This window comes from Daktulosphaira vitifoliae, unplaced genomic scaffold (genome assembly GCF_025091365.1).
Source record: "Daktulosphaira vitifoliae isolate Bord-2020 unplaced genomic scaffold, ASM2509136v1 Scaffold_172, whole genome shotgun sequence".
Classification (NCBI taxonomy): domain Eukaryota; kingdom Metazoa; phylum Arthropoda; class Insecta; order Hemiptera; family Phylloxeridae; genus Daktulosphaira; species Daktulosphaira vitifoliae.
Window position 1 is genome coordinate 1 of NW_026099740.1, and position 22,212 is coordinate 22,212.

At 27.6% G+C, this 22,212-nt stretch overlaps 1 protein-coding gene and 1 long non-coding RNA gene across 2 annotated transcripts; both read right to left on the minus strand.

Moving 5' to 3' along the window:
- Positions 1-4,103: 4,103 nt before the first annotated feature.
- On the minus strand, positions 4,104-21,287 carry LOC126909188 (muscle-specific protein 300 kDa-like; the record flags this gene model as incomplete). Its single annotated transcript, XM_050691607.1, has 17 exons — positions 20,973-21,287; positions 8,950-9,011; positions 8,793-8,888; positions 8,605-8,688; positions 8,405-8,497; positions 8,305-8,343; positions 7,635-7,792; positions 6,869-7,064; positions 6,547-6,744; positions 6,069-6,215; positions 5,786-5,950; positions 5,546-5,707; positions 4,991-5,410; positions 4,794-4,934; positions 4,546-4,710; positions 4,356-4,485; positions 4,104-4,297 (listed from the first exon to the last, which is right to left on the minus strand). Coding segments are annotated over exons 4-17 (2,271 nt in total), but the record flags the coding sequence as incomplete, so codon positions are not given.
- On the minus strand, positions 11,757-17,033 carry LOC126909187 (uncharacterized). Its single transcript, XR_007704956.1, has 2 exons — positions 16,229-17,033; positions 11,757-11,809 (listed from the first exon to the last, which is right to left on the minus strand). It is a non-coding gene; the product is annotated as an uncharacterized LOC126909187 (long non-coding RNA).
- Positions 21,288-22,212: the final 925 nt, after the last annotated feature.

The following is a 22,212-nucleotide window of genomic DNA, read 5'->3' on the forward strand; positions in this document are numbered from 1 at the left end:
TCAATTGGTAAGTTTGACATTGACATCATTAAATAGAAAATTTTATGACAATTAAAAAAATTGTATCGTTAAGATCAATATCCAGTCAGAAAGTATTTATTGTAAATTTATCAGAAAAGCTCAATATTTTTTTGCATTTTTAAAGTAATAGATAACTTAAATAGAAGTAATAGTAATAAATTCCTAATAAGTTATGTTTTTTGAAAAGATTCTACAATTGAAATATTGAAAACTTAATTAATTTTAATGATTTACTTTAACTAAATGTACCAATCAAAACAAAGTTGTTAAAAAGATTTACTCAATTGAGCGTATTATAAAATTTGATTATATTTGAAAAAATCAATTGTTAATTCAGGAGAAAAAACAATCATTTTTTTTANATTTGATTATATTTGTAAAAATCAATTGTTAATTCAGGAGAAAAAACAATCATTTTTTTTAGAAATGATTGATATAGCAACATGTTACGAAAAAATTTTAAATATTATAGTCTAGTAGTAGCACACACAAATAGAATAAAAAAACTATTAAATTACAAAGTAATATGATTAAATTTTGTAGTTGAATACTTTTATCATATCAAACTTCATTCGTCAATAAATACTTTGAAAACATTACAAATTAATGATTTTAATTGTGTTTATGGAGAAAATGGAATAACTAACTGTTTAATTGATAAATTGAAATTTTTTTTCAATTTTTTAGTGTAATATCTTCAACTAGATACGTATTGTAATTATTTGACGTATCGTTGAAAAAAGTAGGTCAAGTTAGAGCAGAGAAATAAATGATAGTCACAAAAATATATCTTCTCAGCTTTGCATCGAAGGCGAAAACTTAAAATATAGTAAAATAATTTTAATACGAATAAGAAATTTCTTCTTTCAAGGGGCGACTAAAATTATGGGATCCTTGATCTTTATTGAAGTTATTGAAGCTAAATGAGATAAAAATCAAACGAGTTCAAAATTTATACTAACTTAAAAAGAATTAAGAAAAAATGCAAAAAATTCATTGCCATATGCGGGTTGGAACCTCGTACCCCAAGCGTGTAAAACATAANGAACCTCGTACCCCAAGCGTGTAAAATATAAGTCTTACCAACTCGGCAACCGTACGTCGATACCGACAATTGAAAAAATTGACTATTTAAGTTAGTGCAAATTTCAAAGTTATTTTTCTAGACATAAAAGAAGCAAACAAATTTAAATAAGTTTAACTTTCTATGCTATATTAATTTTTTATTTATATAATATTTATGAAAATCTGTACTCCCCTTGTCAGGTATTTTAAAATAAAATAAAATACAAAACCCAGAATTTTAACACAAAAATAGCATATTTTTGCATACGGTAGTCATTTTTACCATGAAGACAAATCCAGAGGTCAAATTTTTTTTTTTCACATTAAAGTATATTACATAAGCTTTAATTTAAGATATATTTAAAAGTGTCAGTATTTCCGGAATACTTTCAAAAATTAAATTGAAAATATCTTAGTAACAATACGCATGTTTAAAGTTTTGACCCCCCTTGTTAAAGGGGTATGATCCGATTTACAAAAAAAGCGTGCCAGATGAAAGGGGTATATAAATATTTATTATAAAAAAATAATAATATTGATCCATACATTTTTCCAAAAGTTATATAAAATATAAATTAAATAATATAACATATAAAATCGAGATTTTTTTCACGGAAATCGTACGTTTTTCTTTAACTTTGATGTCCGGTTTTTACCATGAAGATAAATCCAGAGGTCAAATTTTTTGTTTTCAAATTAAAGTCTATACATAAGCATTAATTTAAGATATATATAAAAGTGTCAGTATTTCCGGAATACTTTCAAAAATTAAATTGAAAATATCTTAGTAACAATACGCATGTTTAAAGTTTTGACCCCCCTTGTTAAAGGGGTATGATCCGATTTACAAAAAAAGCGTGCCAGATGAAAGGGGTATATAAATATTTATTATAAAAAAATAATAATATAGATCCATACATTTTTCCAAAAGTTATATAAAATATAAATTAAATAATATAACATATAAAATCGAGATTTTTTTCACGGAAATCGTACGTTTTTCTTTAACTTTGATGTCCGTTTTCACCACGAAGACAAGTCCAGAGGTCAAATTTTTTTTTTTCAAATTAAAGTATATTACATAAGCTTTAATTTAAGATATATATAAAAGTGTCAGTCTTTCAGGAACATTTTTAAAAGTTAAGTTGAAAAAGTTAATTTTTTATAAAAAAGTAATCATTTTGAAACCCTTTCTGTGGGCTGTTAAAGGGTCAAATGTTCACAAAAATATATAAAATGATAGGTAATTATCTAAGGTATCTATAAAAAAAAAAATTATATTGATTCGGTCATTTTTAAAAAAGTTATGGCAATTTTAAGTAAAAAAAATTGAAAAAATATCGAAAATTAGCGATTTTTAAATTTGTAATTTTTTGGGGGATTTCCCCCGTTTACGAGGAACCAGGGAATTTTTATCAATTTTTGAGGGTAATGTCTTCGACTAGATACGATTTGTGATTTTTTGACATATTGTTCATCAAAATCGGTCCAGCGAGAGCTGAGATTGAGCGTTCACAGACACAAAAAAAAAAATAAAAAAATAAAAAAAAAAACACATCATAGTAAAATTAATACCTTCTCAGCTTCGCATCGAAGCTAAAAATAATAAAAAATAAATAAACACATGGTAAAATTAATACCCTCTCAGTTTCGCATCGAAACTAAAATAAAGTTGATACCTCTATATGTTTTAGTAGGGATGATTATAAAATAGAATTTATAGCTGAAAAATCAAAAAAATTATGTATCTAAAAGAAATCAAACATTTTTTTTTTTTAATATAGTATTTGTTTTGAGAGTTATTGAATTGTTTATGATTAACCGATCTTTCTTTAAATATGAAGAACTATCCACCAATTTTTTTTCAATATATTCATAACATTTTTTTGTGTTTTTATAAATTTCAACTTAACTTCAATATACAATAGAGAATTTAAGAATTTAAAAATTAATGAATAGTTTTTTATATAATTTCTAAAGTATTCAGTAAGCTAAGAAAATTCTCCATTACATTCATTGACTTAGATGGAGGAAACTTCATTACCACAGCAGTTATCAATGTTTAAAATCCTCCACTGATTTTACAAATTCAGTATGCTAGATATTCAATCTCTGTATGTAGAAATTGGAACGTAGTAAAATAGACATTTCTTTATTCACTGGTTACTTAGATAAGCATAATCACTAGAAAACTTTGAAAATAATTCTTAAACATCTCGAAAACTTCAGTAAGATTTGCTATGCTTAAATTTTAAAACATCCACACTTTCATTTGAATTTTTATTCAAGATGTCTAAATCTCGAACAGTTATATAAACGGTTTGATATAAATCATATTGATGTTAGGAATTGATTAGTCATGAAATGATCTTGCGTTAAACAACAACAAAATATCATAAACAAAGAAAAATTATGCGTTAACTTAACAAAATAGCGTCATCTGATATAACTTCTGCAACCACATACTAGATATTTTCGTTCAAACAGTACTTAAAATAATTTTAAAATGAACTGTATTTTGGATCGAAGAGGCACTTTCTTATTGTTTTATTTTTGTTTATTTGTTGGCGGATGATTCCGGATAGACCCTCAAAAACACGTGGAAAAATGAGCAACAGTGAAAAGACAAAAAATAATTATCTTCATAAAAATATTATAGGGCATGTATAACATAACTAAAACAATAATTTAACCATAATATTTTTTGTGCTTTTGATGCATGCTCACGATAGATCATCTCTTGATATACAGTTTATACTTCTAATTTGTTTTTTAAATTTTTTAATTTAAGTTTAAATGTGAAATTTTCTTATTTCAATTACCTAATATAAACGATTATTTCTATCTAAGTTCATAGTTATTTGAGAGTATTAAAATATCACATTTAAAACATACAAAAACCACACAATTTTTAAAAACTTTCCAAATAATAGATAAAAAAATATCATTAAAACTTAAAGAATATAATTCTAGATTGTAATGCTTAAGTGTTAATTTTCACTAAAAATCAAAATTACCTTTAAATTTTCAAGATCACTTTGTAATTTTTCTTTACTGACACTTATATTTAAAGAAAATATAAAATGTTCACATCCATCAAGCCATTCATTAATTTCTCTTTGACCAGACTCCAAAGCGTCGTATTGTACTAATACATGATGTAAAGCGTTTAATTGTACAGGTATATTTGCTCTTATATTGACGAGAGATTCTACAAAAAATAATTAAAATCCATTTCATTTGTTCATAAGAAATTCAATACTTTATACCTTTTTCTCTTTTTAAACAGAGCATCATATCATTTACTTCTTCTCTTGACAAATCTTTAATGAGTATTTGAAATTTTTTACTTATAGCTTTAAATAGATCATCCATTTGACCTAATTCATCTTGTAAAGTCTAAATACAATTATTTTTAATTTTTTGTGTTCTATATTCAGTAAAAAAATAATTATTTACTTGAATATTTTTAATCCCAACTTTAATTTTCTCAGACGAATTCAAATTTATAGTAGACATAATTTGATCTGCTCGAATAATCCATTTATGTAATATTTCGAATCCTTCAAAATATTCTTTTCTGATTCTATTTAGATCCCCAGATTGTAAGTAGTTTTTAGCATTCTAAAAGTATAAAATGTTGTAAATTAGGTATATCAAATCATTCACATACTTTAATAGTATTTTATTAAATAAAACAAACTTACTGAAAATACACTATCCCACAAGTGAGAAATATTCATGAACTCTTGTTTGAGTGATTCAGCAGTAGACTCCTCACATGTTACGACTAAAAAGCTGACAGCGTCATTAAGTAATTCATATTTTTCTTTCCACACCCCAATATTCTAAAGAAATATATTCAATATAAAATAACGTATATAAAAATAATTTAAAAATTTACTTGAAAATATTCAATTTGTTCTTCATTAGATAGATTTATTTTTGTCATTGAGACTTGAAGCCACGCTTTTAACTCATCAGACAATACTTTCCAGCGTTTCCAATATAATACTACTTCTTCAAGCATACTGTGAGCACATCTCAGTTCCATTGCGATATTTTTCCACTGTTCAGCAGTTTGTCTTAAAAATTTTTCAACTGCTATTGTTTCTTTGTAGTCTATATGACACTCTTGTTTATACTCTTGAAACACATTTTTCATGTCTATAAATGCTTTATTAAATTCTTGAAAAATATTATTTCCTATTACGAAATTATTATATTTTTCCAGTAATATCATAACGTCTTGTAAACGACCATATTTCACAGTCCATGCTTTTAATTTATTTTCAGTTAAGTTTAAAAATGCGATCAAACAACACTATAAATATAATACATATATTTTAATTACGAACAAAATCAACATGCTTTTAATTTTTATTTCATTCAAAGTAGCTAATTGCATGTATAGTGGTTACATATTTAATAAATGATTGAGTTAAATCCATACGTTTACCTTATGTTCCAAATATTTAAGGCGACAACGTCTTTTTTGAGATTCTGTTTCGATTATATTAAAACGCATACTCAAGTTTTGCACTTGTTTATTTTGACTTCTCGACTTGGTTAAAAGTTCGTTAAATTTTTGTTTAACCTCAGGCAAATCAGTAAAAAACAACTATAACATAATTTTAAACAACTATAACATAGTTTTCAACCAATACTATGTTAAGAATAAATTTATTTATTAATTTACCTTATGATCTTCTAATTTTTTACTTATAATCACAGCAGTTTGTTCATTCATAACAGAAGGAATTTTATCGTCTTTAATGAGTTGCTCGGCTTTCGTTATCCATTCAACAATAACTCTAAATGGTTCTGGTAATAAATTATCCAGCTGCCATTGCCAATTTTTCATCTATAATTTTATTTTTAAATTATCACATTAGTAATATACATTCTCAAGACAATATTAGATATTTTTGTACTACTATGAAAAAATTATAGGTAAGTAAAATTGAAATTTATGCACTTACTAAATTGTCTAATAGCTGCCACAGTCGTTCAACTTCAGTCCATGACTGGGTTGATATACTTATTGTCGCTCCTGAAGTACATATATTTTTTAACTTTTGGTATAAAATACTCATTGAACAAATTTTATCTTGAGTTTTTAAAAAATCCTATATAAAAAACAAAATTTCTTAAGGTGGTAACTACAATTAATATAAAAAGTTAAACTTCTATTAAGCTTATTAATTTATGACTCAGTAATTATTAAATAAAAATATATTGAATTTTATTGGATAACTAGGTAGTATAAAGTTAAAATTTTAGTGGACCAAAATTTTTCAATTCAAAGTAATAAATTACATTTTAATATTCATATTTTTATTTTTTGTAGATGCTGATTGATCTAGTCGTATTAAAAAAATACAATTACTTGTTTTTTTTAAATAAATGTATGAAGTTATTATAAATTTAGATTTATGATATTTTATTAATATTACATACTTCATAGTCATGCGATAAATTTTGTGTCCAGGACAAAAATTCGGTTTTTTCTGTTAACCACAATAATAAAATAGTGTAGTCTTTTTGAATCGTATCAATTGATTCTCCACTATCACTACGAACTTCAGGATATTTATGAACAAATTGTGCAACATAAGTCATAACAGATCGTTCATCTGGTCGGTCTACATCAACATCCTAATATTAAATCAATACAATTTTCGATTAATTTATAAATTAGATTATTTAAAAACATTAAAAATAAATTAGTTGTTAAACAATTTTTATTCAATTTATATTATAATCAAAAAAATCTACATACTTCTGGATCGAGTAAACGAGCAATTCCAAGATCTTGTTCTGCAACATTAAATGCAGTTTCTAAACGTGTTTTATTTGTTTCTCCACTTAATGTAGTTATATCAACTAAGTCAGTTTTTATTGTATCTATTATTTTAAGAAAAGCAAATCCATCTCTCCAACTAGGTCCAAAATCTTTTACATGAATATTACTCTCCCTAAAATTGTTTAAAATTTAGTATGAAATATTAAGTATACTTTCTAAATTAAAGCGACTATATTAACAAGATTCGANTTACTTTCTAAATTAAAGGGACTATATTAACAAGATTCGACCATAAGTCATTGGTAAATAATGGGTTACCATCAAGCAGTCCCGCATTTGAACAGAATATGTGATCTATTTTATTTATTTCATATCTTAAGGCAACGCTGCCCTGAAAAAATTATAATGGTTTCGAAATATTTTTTTTTATTGATGACATTTTGTCAATATATTTTGTAATGGAAATTTCAACTAAAACTATCTAACATTCAATTTTGTGTAATAAAGTAGTTTAGTGGGAGTCACCACTCATTACCCTGAATTAAGATTAAAATTAAAATTTCTAATATAATTTTTACCTATCTATTCAAAATATACAGCAAATATTATACTAAATCAGGCTATTGGAGGCCGTTAGAGAATTATTTTTGCTACCTTTCTAGTAGTTGTGGTATTTTTTGTAAAGCAACCTAGTACTTCGTAGCATCTGATACTAGTTAATCTTAATTATTTTATTTCTTACCTAGGTATAACAGTAGCAACCCACTTTAACAAAGTCTTTTTAGCACCATCCGATTTTTTATTTATTTCCATTGTAGGTGATTTAATACTATCCAAGCTACTTGTACTTTCACTAAATGTGTAATTCAAAGATAATAATGTTTTTGTATTTTCTTCAATCTATAAGCAAAAACACTACATATTTTAATTAAATTCAGTGGCAAACAACGTAAAAATAAACAAAGTAATATTTTGAACATTCAATATTTTTTATTTATTGAATCAAAATTATAACATTGGTAATATTTGCAAGCTATTGGCGTGATTGAAACTTTTATTAATTTCATTTTTTTCAAAAGATATAAAAGTGATATAAAAATTTCAAATCAAACGTCTCCAAAAATTTTTGGTAAAATGTCACTCAAGCCAATCAGCCTGCAAACAGCCAATATAAATTATTATTTATTAAAAAATAAATAATAATAAAGAGACAGTTAACGAGTTAAAAGTTCCCTCTAATATGACATTCACCTCAGAGTCTAATAGTAGACTCTTCATATAGTCAAATTGTGCCAATTATTAAATGCTTAAACTATTATTTAATACAAATAAATTATAATTTACTATATATAGTAAACTTATATATAACTTATATAGCAACTCTATGAATTAACATTACTTTTAAAACTTACATTGTTAGTAATAACAGTAAATCCAGTTTTACGACCAAGCTTGGAATAAATAATTTAAAATTATCATTTAATTAATTACTAAAAATACATTTTCAATTACCTGGAAATACAAAATTATTGTCCATATCAGACCTAAGACAATTGGAGGTCTACCATCAACAATATCCGAAGAATTAATATTTACTAACTTTATCTAGAAATATATAAATAAGAAATAATAATAAATAATTATGCATTTTATATGAATATAAAATAATGCAAAAAATATATCATTAAGATTTCAATATATTATTATCTCACTCTTTTGCTTTGTAAAAACTGTATTGCTGTATTTATATTACTCAAAAAATGAGGTCTTTTCATGTTACGACCACGCTCAATAGGCTAAAAATAACAAATAGATATATATATATATAAAGTTATAATTTGAATACCTTTTCAGCTTTGCATTGAAGCTTAAGCTAAAAAATTCTGAATTTTATAATTACTAGTCTTTCTCCAGATAGAACTTCCAATAATGCAAGCAATTTGGTTCCATCTCTTAGATCCTCAATTAAATCATCAATTTTCAATGGAGGTATTCTCTTTAAAATTTAACCAAATAATCATAAAACAAAATTAAAAACTATAATATTCTTTAATTACTTGGCATAAATAAGAATTGATCCAGTTTACAAAAGTCTTTTTTTGGACTCTCTCCTGCTCATCTACAATAAAAATAAATAAATATTATTATTGACATAAATGACATTTATTTTAAAGACGAACAATAATATGAAAAAATACATGATTCCGTGCTTTATAGTAGTAATATAATAATTCTAAAAACTTGAATTGTATAGAACAGTAGATAAATTATTTACAATTCAGGTTGTCACCGAACTAGTAGATGAACTGACAATATAATAATGCAATAAGACACAAAAGTTTAATCGATATTATATTAAACGGCTTGCACTTTGCACGACAATTTTAAACACAAGTTTTGCTAAAGCACATTATAGTATTAAGCTAAGCTTAAATATGACTGTTTTATCTTTCATGAATCACCTTGTAAGAATTTTATACATATTATTTATGTTTTAGTATTTTTACATTTGTAATGACTTTTATTTTTATAAATCTTTATAAAAAAAGTCGTTTAGAAATTTGAAATAATACATGATAAATTAGTATAAATATATATTGTTTACAATTTCGTTCACCCAANTATTAAACGGCTTGCACTTTGCACGACAATTTTAAACACAAGTTTTGCTAAAGCACATTATAGTATTAAGCTGAGCTTAAATATGACTGTTTTATCTTTCATGAATCACCTTGTAAGAATTTTATACATATTATTTATGTTTTAGTATTTTTACATTTGTAATGACTTTTATTTTTATAAATCTTTATAAAAAAAGTCGTTTAGAAATTTGAAATAATACATGATAAATTAGTATAAATATATATTGTTTACAATTTCGTTCACCCAACTCTAAATTAAACTAGTCCTTTTTACTAAAGTCATTTTAACTATAAGAATTTGTTAAATATACTACATAATGTTTTAGAAATAACACTAAAACGTCATACAATGGGTTGACATTAAAATTTTTTTGGTTTAAATGGAGCACAATTAACCTGCGTGGATATTAATTAGATGTTAACCACCAAGTCCACCATTGTTAGTTATTTGTTAACACGTTCTTTAATAATTTCATGGCAAGTTCTAAATATTTAAACTTATTTATACGTATATTATTAGAATCTTAATGATTATTGTTGTTTTTCTAACTTCCTAACTTTAAATTGAATAATGAGTTTCAAACATGCCATTTTAAGAACTATAACCTATCCTTTCATTGAAATTTAAACACTTCAAAAACTTCATTATTTATATAAGCAAAATAAAAAATATACTTTAGTAAAAAAAATACTTCAACGGTCGTCATTAAAAATTAAACAGTTCAAAAAATAAGTAATGTTATATGCATTCAATTAGTTGTAAATAAATCATAAACATTTAGTTTATATCTTTTATGGATGAAACAAAACATTAGTTATTAAGTGGAGCACACGTGTTACTAAAAATGCAAATAAAAAAATTAACCGTCGCGCTGGTAGTTTATTAGCACTAGCATTGAGTATAAATAGTATCCTATACTCAATGATACTGAAACAACATTATTGTTTTAATGCTATATGAAAAAATATAAAATTAAAAATTATTTCATTTATTTATTTGTATATTTTACGGGATAAGGCGACGATAAACATAATATAATTGATAGAACATCATTAATAATATGTCTCCCCAATAGTCAATAATTTCACATAAAATCTTAGTATAGACTACAATAAACTAATTAAATTAGATATAATAATAATAATAATAATAATAATAATAAATGTATTTCAATGCATTGAAATGAATACGTTATAATTATATATAATTTTCATTTAGAATCATAATGATCAAAAACTCGGTTAACAAAACATTTTTTAGAATTTCTGCCTTAATTCAATTTATTTTATTTGGCAGTAGCTACTATAAATAAAAACATTAAACTACACCCAACTAGTAATTCTTCACTAAAGATTAGTTTAGTTTAACAATCAACCGTCAAGTTAATTGTTAAGGAACATTAATATAGAAAATAATGTTGAAGTTTTTTAATTTTGATGGGATAAAAAAAACTATTTAACTATATATTATTGTAGAGTTTTTGGAGTCAAATAATATTTTCCTTNTATATATTATTGTAGAGTTTTTGGAGTCAAATAATATTTTCCTTAATAAAAATTACAAATTTTTAATAATTTCCATAGCAAATGATTGTCTAATCCTCAATAAATCGCCTGATGTTTTGTAAAATTGTTTTCTATTATTCTTTTCATATGAGTTAGTTCACAAAGTCTGTATTTGGTCGTCTTCTAATGTATTTTACCGGATCTCCTTCTTTTACTTTGTAATGTTGCAGAATTTATACAAGTTTTTTTTATATTAATCTTATCAGTTAATAGTGTGTGCATTAGGTATTATGTATGTCCCCAATTATTAAATTAGTTTATATACCAATCAACCGATCCAATGGTCAGTACCCGGTTTGTTGTGACAGTTGACCGCACACAGTGCATCCCTACACCTTTGTAATGTCCCCTCAATGAACGTGTTCAAAGTTGGCACCACCACCACCCGGCGTCACGATCACCGGCCACTACACAACTGCCGCTACAACTTTTTTTTTTCTTCACCTGTATTGCCGAGGCGACAAGTTGTCCGTTGGTTTTCTGTAAAAACCACGTTTTTGTATTTTTTTTTGTCCTCCGTTTTTTTTTATAAAATAAACGTCGAGTCGACCTGCCGTCTACTGTGGTGTCAACCAGGTTTTTTTTTTTTTGTCCTCCGTTTTTTTGTATAAAATAAACGTCGAGTCGACCTGCCGTCTACTGTGGTGTCAACCAGGTTGTATTTTTTTTTGTCCTCCGTTTTTTTGTATAAAATAAACGTCGAGTCGACCTGCCGTCTATTGTGGTGTCAACCAGATTGTATTTTTTTTTTGTCCTCCGTTTTTTTATTTTAAACAAAACGTCGAGATGGTGATGATGATGATGATTATGGCGTAAGGCACAACTATGGCCGGTGGTGGGCCGTCACTCCTCAAATCAACAATCAACAACAAGTATAACGTGAAACCCCCCTGTTCTACCCATTATTAATCTTGTTAATATTGCACCTCCTTTTTGCTTCCTTTTTTTTTTTATTATTCTTCCCTTTATGAAAATATATATATTTAAAATAATAATTATAAAAAAAAATGTTATTATATTATTCATGGCCTCTTTTATTTTTCTCCCTATATTTTTCCTTCATTTTTATTAATATTTGTTTTTTATTTGTTTTTATCAAAACCTAGTAGCTCCGTCGACAAGTACTATCTTGTTTGGCGCGGCTACTAGGTCACTGTCCAGTGTTCCCCCTGGGCAGTGGGTAATTAGTAGGCCCTCTGTTTGGCTGAAACCTTACACATGGCGACCGTGACAGGACTCTCCCCTAAATTTTATTAAAAAACATGTATAATATAAAAAAAAAAAATTTGAATTTTGGCTAAAAAATTGAAAAAAAAAATGAAATATATACCTTTGACTCCCTACTCCTTTATTTCCTTGTGCAAACCCTACTGTTGTAATACCTATACAGGTAATATCCACCATTTTTAATTTTGTTTTCCCCCATTATATTATGTTTGTTAATCCCATAAATTTTTTTAGCATATGTTGTACGGTACAGTGTTTGATGGATTGGTGTATGGTTATTGGATCAGTTGACATGTCTTTTGTTTGGTACTATCATTAATGATGCCCAAGTAACCTTTACTTTATAATTGTTTTGTTTATTTACTTGCCCTATCTATGCGCATACAAGTTGAATTTAAAGTGATCTCTAATATTTTACTTAATTTTCTTTCATTTTTATGGGTTAACTTTCTTCTCCCTTTCTCTTTTTATGTATGACATTGTGTTCATGATCATGTTCCCCTTTTAAACAACAGTAGTGGTGTAACATTGTGAAAACCTAATTAATTTTCAATGTAGTATCTTGTCTGCTATCACTAATAATTGGTGGTTAGTGATACTAGTATGCCCACTTCCCCTAATCCTTATTTTCAATATTGAAAAACTTCTCTATATTTTACCTTTTGCTTAGCCATTATTAGCCATTATTCTTATTTAAAATATCTCTCTTTCTTCATTCTCCCTATTAAATCTCCATTCTTATATATTTTTTTTNCATCCTATTAAATCTCCATCCTTATATATATTTTTTTTTTATTTTACATGACCATGTTTAAATATTATTAGAACTTTGTAATGGTGCATTAATACTCCTTGTTATTTCAGTTTTAACTTTGACTCCCCACACTTCCCTCTCCCGTCATGAGACTCATTTCCCCGTGTGTGGTTATGGTGGCATGGTAACGTCCCAGGGGTTGGAGTACGCTACTTTGCCGAAACATCGTCTGGGCGGTGACATGCCAACTAACCATAACCCATGCGTTTCGCGGATTTGAGGCCCTCATGACACCACTCCTCCCTTCACTTTCCCTTTTTCTCTGATTATTTATTTTTGTTTCTATGGAATATTGTTGTTGATTGAAAATGTACTTGAGATACAGTGACCCACCTAAGGCCATAACCTATATTATTTGATATCTTATATTTATATATTTGTGCTATCCACGGTTTTTATAACCACTCCTCTTAACTCTTATAGTTACTTAGTTGCTTGTCAACATATTTTTACTTAGTGGTTGCTGTTTTAACACAGACCCTTGCTATATTAACATTGACTTCTGTCAACCATTTATCTTTTTAGTAATTTATTTGATTAATCCAGTTTATTGTTTTGATTAACAAATTTATTTTAGTTAAATTCTGTTAGTTCAAATCCTTATCTTTTAAATTATTTTTGTTGTTTAATCCTGCTGTTGAACTTTTATAGATTTTTTTTATTCTTTCTTTCTCTTAATACTCCTTTTAAGTTAAACTGTCTGGTTAAATTTTATTTAATCATATATTATTCTGGTTAAACTGTATATTTAATCCAATTTTGTTATTTGAGGTGTTCTTATTACCTTTTACCTGTACATTTACTTTTTATATAGTTAAATTTAATGTAAATATTAGTTCATTTAATTAATCCTTTTCTTTTGAATTAATCTTTTATTATTTTGACTATTGTTTGGTCAATACTATCCATTATTTTGTAACTGAATCTCTTATTTAATAAATTCCTAGTAAATCTCCTTATAATTTAACTAGTATAATTTAATTAGTCAAATTTGTTATTTGGCTGATCCTTTTGATCAAATTTTCTTTTTAGCTAATTTGTAAATTTAATTCTTTTGTATCTTATGATAATTTCATGTGTTAATAATTAGTTAATTTTCCTTCCCTTAACTTTTTCTTTGAACAATTTAAATACATTTTCATTTAGTTAATTATTTTATAGAGTAAACTTTCTGTTAAATATTTCTATCTGTTATATAAATTTTATTATAGTAATTTTTTTTATTGCCATTTTTAATGAAAGGTGCAGGAAAAAGACAAACAAAAGTTCCTGACAGATATAATCCTAGTGTTTCCTATCCCCCTCCTTCCATATTACCTACTTTTGATTTATCTCTTAATATGTCTGACAACGAAGATAATATTACTATTCGTTCCACTTCTCCACCTCATGATGATCCTAATTCTGACCTTCGTTCCCTTTTAATTGAATTCCATGCTGACTCTAAAAAACAATTCGAAGAATCCCAACGTCAATGCCAAACTGCTTTTTCTGATCTTAAAAAAGACATGACCAAAATCAATACTAAATTATTACAATTACTTGAAAGTAGCAAGGCAGAATGCAAATCCTTAGTTGAAGGTCAAGCTGCTAGGTTAGCTGCCTTTGAAACCTCTGTCCAAAAACTTCCATTATATATTCCTGACCCTAATGTAATGCCTCCTTTATCTCAAAAATCTCATATTGAAACTGAAAATCCCAAAAAACTTAGATTCTCTTTTGGCCCTCAAATGTCTTCTACCATTTTTTCCCCTCAACCCAAACAATTTGATACTGATCCCCATTCAACTTTTCCTAGTCAACCAACCCTTCCATCCACTCTTTTCAATAATTTGTTTAAAGATTCTCTGTCTACCCAAACTAATTTTAATGCTGAACATTCTTCTCCTTTCCCTTCAACAAAAAACTGTGCTCTTGATGATATGCTCCTTAACAATAAACATCAATATTCAATAGACTCATTAATCAATAAATATTTACATAGTTTTCATTATTGTCCTGGAAAAGAAAATCCCCTTGATACTCTCTCCCGTCATCCCTTAGGTCGTGATGACCAAACTCCTTTAGATCTTCCCGCTATAATGCATTTTGATTTTAAAGAACCTATTCCCCCCGACCCTTCTATACTTCCTGAAAATTTTTTTAAGCTTAACATTTATCCAGCCCTTCCACTTAAAACATAGTCCATCTAAAAAAGTATATTCCTTCTCTTTCTAAAATTCCATATGAGTCTTCATAATGTTATAATGTATATGATTTTGATTTTTCTTTTGTTAAAAAATATTGTTTAATGTGTTGATGCACATTTTTGTTTCATTTTATTGAATATTAATCCCCACCCCCGTCTTGAGACTCATTTCCCCGTGTGTGGTTATGGTGGCATGGTAACGTCCCAGGGGTTGTAGTACGCTGCTTTGCCGAAACATCGTCTGGGCGGTGACATGCCAACTACCCATAACCCATGCGTTTCGCGGATTTGAGACCCTCAAGACACCATTTCCCCATTGTTTTTTTTTATAAAATGTTTTATTAATTTTCTCTAATTGAACTTATATATTATAACATGCTTGTTTTTCTTCACGTCTTAACCAAAGATCCCTATACTCTTTTCCCTAAAGTTATGTACAAATTCTTTCACCATTCCTTTGAAATAGATCACCCTATTTGCAATAGTTTAATCTATTTGGGGGGTTCTGTAATGTTGCAGAATTTATACAAGTTTTTTTTTTATATTAAAATCTTATAAATTAGAGTAGAGGTGTGTGCAATAGGTGTAGAGTATTTTCATAATTTTGTATATGATAACCTCCACTTGTCAACCGGTCCGTTATCTGTCATCATCAGCTGACCGTACACTGTGCACCTATACCAATATTGTAATGTCCCCTCAATGAACGTGTTCAAAGTTGGCACCACCACCACCCAGCGTCACGATCACCGGCCACTACACAACTGCCGCTACAACACTTTTTTTTTTCCCCCTATACTGCCGAGGCGACAAGTTGTCCGCTGTGTTTCTGAAAAAAACCACGTTTTTGCATTTTTTTTGTCCTCCGTTTTTTTTTATAAAATAAACGTCGAGTCGACCTGCCGTCTACTGTGGTGTCAACCAGGTTGTATTTTTTTTTGTCCTCCGTTTTTTTGTATAAAATAAACGTCGAGTCGACCTGCCGTCTATTGTGGTGTCAACCAGATTGTATTTTTTTTTTGTCCTCCGTTTTTTTATTTTAAACAAAACGTCGAGATGGTGATGATGATGATGATTATGGCGTAAGGCACAACTATGGCCGGTGGTGGGCCGTCACTCCTCAAATCAACAATCAACAACAAGTATAACGTGAAACCCCCCTGTTCTACCCATTATTAATCTTGTTAATATTGCACCTCCTTTTTGCTTCCTTTTTTTTTTATTATTCTTCCCTTTATGAAAATATATATATTTAAAATAATAATTATAAAAAAATGTTATTATATTATTCATGGCCTCTTTTATTTTTCCTCCCTATATTTTTCCTTCATTTTTATTAATATTTGTTTTTTATTTGTTTTTATCAAAACCTAGTAGCTCCGTCGACAAGTACTATCTTGTTTGGCGCGGCTACTAGGTCACTGTCCAGTGTTCCCCCTGGGCAGTGGGTAATTAGTAGGCCCTCTGTTTGGCTGAAATCTTACAACTTTTTTTATCAAAATTTTATGTCTTAATTTGTGTCTATCATTTTACTTCTTTTGACTGAATAGTATTAATTTTTCAACAACCGTATTTTCATTTTCTTTATATGTTCCTTTCATTCGTCATCCTCTCGATACACTGATTTTAATAAAACGTGAAAATATTTGTAAAGGCTAAATTTTAACATAAAATTATGTTCAAAACAATAAATGTTGTGTTTTTGATGACTCTAAATCCAATTTTACACTATTACTATTATTTTTTTAATTTTTAGGAGATTGAAATGTATCTATTTGAGTTTAAAATTTAAACTCAATTATCAACTTTAAATTTTCAAGTAGTACTTTAAAATAGTCATAGTTACTCCTCGTCATCTGGAGGATCCGGCGGTCCGAATTGGCCTCCCGGCAGCCGGAGACGACGATGCGGAAAGTCTTGGGTCTACCAATCTATATCTGGAAACCTTACTGATATTTACCTATCACAATAAGAAATAAGGTCACACGACAAGGTTATAAACCAAGTGACGCCGTAGTTCTTTCTTACTCAGTATAGCGGAGGCCTTTTCTAAAGTGAATCGCAGAAACCCACCACTACTGGTGGGTTTCCTACTACGAGGACCACTGCGCTCAATGTGGCCAAACAGAATGGGCTCCCAGATTCCCCCGTTTACCAGTATTAATAAAATAACCTTGGACTGGTCACGATCGACGAAACACGAATCTGATGATGCCTATCAAGCGAAGAGTTACGAGAACCCTAACTTGTAGAACAACTAGGGCCTCCAATCGGTTCAACAAGAATCCTGAAATACGGATACGTAGAGCCCAGTTTAGGGCAAACTCCAACAGATCGCAAGTTTACGTGATTGAGGGGTACCTATTTGAGTTTTACTTAAATTATATGTTTCAGAGATCATTTTAAGCAAAATTTTGAATTACTTTTAAAAACTTTGTTTAATTTATAAGTGGAACCAATAAGCATTTTAGAGTTTGCCTAAAAATTTAACGAAATTGGTATCTTAAAATATTAAAAATTTTTTTTATTGATATTTGAAAAAAATCTTAAAAAGCCTTTAGTATAGATTATAACAAAATTTTTCTTTAAATTTTATTTAACGTCCTTTCAACTACGAAACTTAATTATTCTTTGAGAGAGGACGGAAAAACTCCCCCCCCACGGAATCGAACTGTACAGGACGCCGCGTCTGTATTATAGACTATATTTTTTGAGATACTTCCTTTTTTAAACAATTGATAGTATAATATATATATTAGGGTGTCCCTTATTTTGAAAATTTTGGAAATTCTTCGGGCTCACCCCCCAAATTTGTGTGTATACATATAAAAAGTGACTACAAAAAATTTCAGGCCGATCAGATAAGTTTAACCCGTGCCGACTTGGGGTTGAAAATCGGCCAAAAGGGGTACTTTTTTAGTTTTTAGCAATTAACTCGTAAATTAACGCTCTCACAAAAAAAAATATGTGAACTAAATTGTAGAACTAATTGTTTTGTATAAGTTAAGTCCTTACAGTTTTTCTTTTAAATCCATTAGTTTTCTAGAAAAATGTCAAAAAACATAATATTTCGTATAATTGCCGAAATTAGCATATTTACAAATATTTCATCATATATGACGAACCATATGTGATACGGCCTAATGTTTCATACAAAAATTGTTTAAAATTAAATTTTACGAAATAAAAGTAATAAGTACAAATTTCATTGAACCGATTGTTTTATTGCTATAGCTGAAATAACTCGATCATATTACGATTTTTACTTAATATATGAATTTTATTGCTTAATTTAAATATATTTCATTTATATTGTAATGTGATGTATTTGTTTGACTTAAACGCATAATTATACTTACTTCTCAATATTATTGCATAAATAAAAAAAAAATTACTACATAAAATACAAAATGTTAAATTCAAAATAATTCACAAATTATAACAAAAATATACATTAAAAACTATGTTTTAATGTTTCTTTGTTGCAATTTGGATATAGTATTCTATGCTCTTGGACACAGCGTAAAAGTAACTCAGCTTTTTCATCGTTTACAGTTAAACTTTCATGAAAATCTTCCATTAGCTTAACCGCTCTCTCTGCAGAGTCATTTACTACTTTAAGTGAACATACAATTTTTTTCCGTGTAAATAAAAATTATCAGTATTCCAATTACTTGGATCCAAATTTAAAAAATTAGTATTGATATCGAATCGTTTAAAAAATTTCATACTGCTTTTGACAAAAAAGAAGCTACAGTTTTTTCTAAAAAAAAATATCAATTATTCAATAGTCATCAAAAAATAAAGATATCAAAAATTATTATACCTGAAATAATTTATCAATATCACACTATGAAAGAATAAAACGTTTGCTAGGGTTTATTATTGACTCATTATTAAGGAATACAACCATTAATTTTTTTATTTCTGTTGAAATGGAATCGTCAAAAAATGTTAGAGCAGCTGTTTCCTATGTTAAGTACCATAAATGATTATAAATTTTGTTTAACGCTGCTTTCGCAATTAACGGTTGTTCATATAACTTTAATTCTTTGATAAAATTTAAGTCGTTATTCGGAGCTTTGGACGGTTCAGTACAGTTAAACCAGGCTTTTAAATAAAATCGAATAATAAAAATACATATATATCGAATAGCATTTATTTCAAAAGTTTTTAGTAAATACTGTTTTCGGTAAAAAAAAACCTTTAAGCAATATATTGCATTACTCATCCAACGAGCTTGATGCATGGCTCCAGGAGGGTGTATTTTAATTTTTTTATCTGAGTCACCATTTAAAAAAATTATAGATAGCTTAAGCAATTCTTTATAATCGGATGATTATCTCTAAAACATCCGATTCCCAACATTTCCCTAGAAAATTGGAGAATATCATTTCGATAATTTTCAAGTGCAGAGCACATTCGACGTCATCTATTCCACAGATCGTATTAGAAACATCAATATTATTCCAATTTTTTTATAAGTTTTTAAATATTAGATGCGGTGGTATCGCAGCATAGAGCTTGGACGATATTTAATAAGTCCCAATCATCTAACGCACAATAGCTTGTTCATATCCCGTCGAATTTTTCAGTTTCGATAACCTATCAATTCCTAAATCTCTTACATTTAATGCTGGTAAAATCTTTCCATCCCAATACACAGTGACATAAATAGGAGGACAACTTTGAAAATTTTTTTTTATTAAATTAGCCCGTTCAATTCGCATAGCATCACGGCATCTATGTATTGAAGACTTATTTATAATATGAGAATCGACGTCATGATCTAAAGCTTCAACTGTTGAATTTAACATTTTGTATTTTATGTAGTAATTTTTTTTTTATTTATGCAATAATATTGAGAAGTAAGTATAATTATGCGTTTAAGTCAAACAAATACATCACATTACAATATAAATGAAATATATTTAAATTAAGCAATAAAATTCATATATTAAGTAAAAATCGTAATATGATCGAGTTATTTCAGCTATAGCAATAAAACAATCGGTTCAATGAAATTTGTACTTATTACTTTTATTTCGTAAAATTTAATTTTAAACAATTTTTGTATGAAATATTAGACCGTATCACATATGGTTCGTCATATATGATGAAATATTTGTAAATATGCTAATTTCGGCAATTATACGAAATATTATGTTTTTTGACATTTTTCTAGAAAACTAATGGATTTAAAAGAAAAACTGTAAGGACTTAACTTATACAAAACAATTAGTTCTACAATTTAGTTCACATATTTTTTTTTGTGAGAGCGTTAATTTACGAGTTAATTGCTAAAAACTAAAAAAGTACCCCTTTTGGCCGATTTTCAACCCCAAGTCGGCACGGGTTAAACTTATCTGATCGGCCTGAAATTTTTTGTAGTCACTTTTTATATGTATACACACAAATTTGGGGGGTGAGCCCGAAGAATTTCCAAAATTTTCAAAATAAGGGACACCCTAATATATATGTATAAAGAACAAATTTTAAAAGTGCATTATTTACAGTTTTTTGTATATATTTACAACATATTTAAAGTGTATATAATACCGTACTCCGATCATAAGTTTTATTTATGTTTAAACAGGTGATATTTTTTTATCAAAATCTAATTATTTAAAAAATATTGCTTACTTTTGATTTCTTCAATATGATTATCAAATTGTAATTTGGTGCCCGTAAACACTTTTCTTCGAATTGTTGGAGATGACAAACTATCATAAGATGAAGACCGGCTTCTTGAACTTTCCAATTCATGTAGTGCAGGTTTAGTCACTTTATTATGTTCGGGGCCCTCAATTACTTTAATGCTTTTATGCACAGTTTTTTTTTCTACCACGACTATTTTTCCTTTTAAAATGCCTTCTTTCGAATAAACATCGCGTTCTTCGATAACTCGTTCAAAAGTCTCCTCACTAGAACCCTCTCGCCAATCGTTATGAACTTTTGTTTTTTAAAAGAATAGAATGTTTGACAGTAAAAATAATACAAATTATCATAAATTATAATAAATGACTATGACCAGTGAGATAATATTATACTCAATATTTGGATATAAAATAAAGATTTTTTTTGGTAAGGGGCTAATATTATATTATAATATAATATGTTTTTATAAAACAATACATTCAATTTTTTAAACTTTTGGGGTTCTAGAGAAATATTAAGAGGTCCAAGTCCCTCAAATTTTATATTTTTGCTAGTATATTAATCAATAATCTGTTATTTTGATACCTAACAAAGATATCTGTCTCTCAAAATTGTGTATCTTACTAGAAATTATTTTACCTTTCAATTAGGAGCATTTCCAATTTAATTGATATTCTTAAAAAAATGGAAACACACACATCTTAATCACAGCTGCAATGAAACTTTTGCGGATGTCAAATTAATTTTTGCTTTAACTTAAAAGTATTTTTATATAACAATACATATAATTTTCAAAATTTTTAGGGAGAATTAGCGCTTTTATCCCTCTTCCTATAACTATAATTTTAAAATTTTTTTATATTTGAAGAGTGAATGTGTCAAACGTTCTATGTGCCAAAAACTTATTTGTTCAGAAAACACAAAAAACAATGGTAACATGGGCATGGCTCACATATCGAACACCATCTATGATGCAATTTTGTACAAGTAAAAAATTTAATTAACATTGAAACACATACAAGATTGTGGCCTTTGGCACATAGAACATAAATCAGAAATAAAACAATTTTTCACTTTTTTGGCACATAGAACGTTTGACACATTCACTCTTCATTTATATTTTTCACTTTATATTGAAATAACTTTTTGATAACTTGACGGAATATTGCAAATTTTTTATTGATAAAATTTCAATTTGCCTTTTTGACAATAAGCTCTTTTGAAG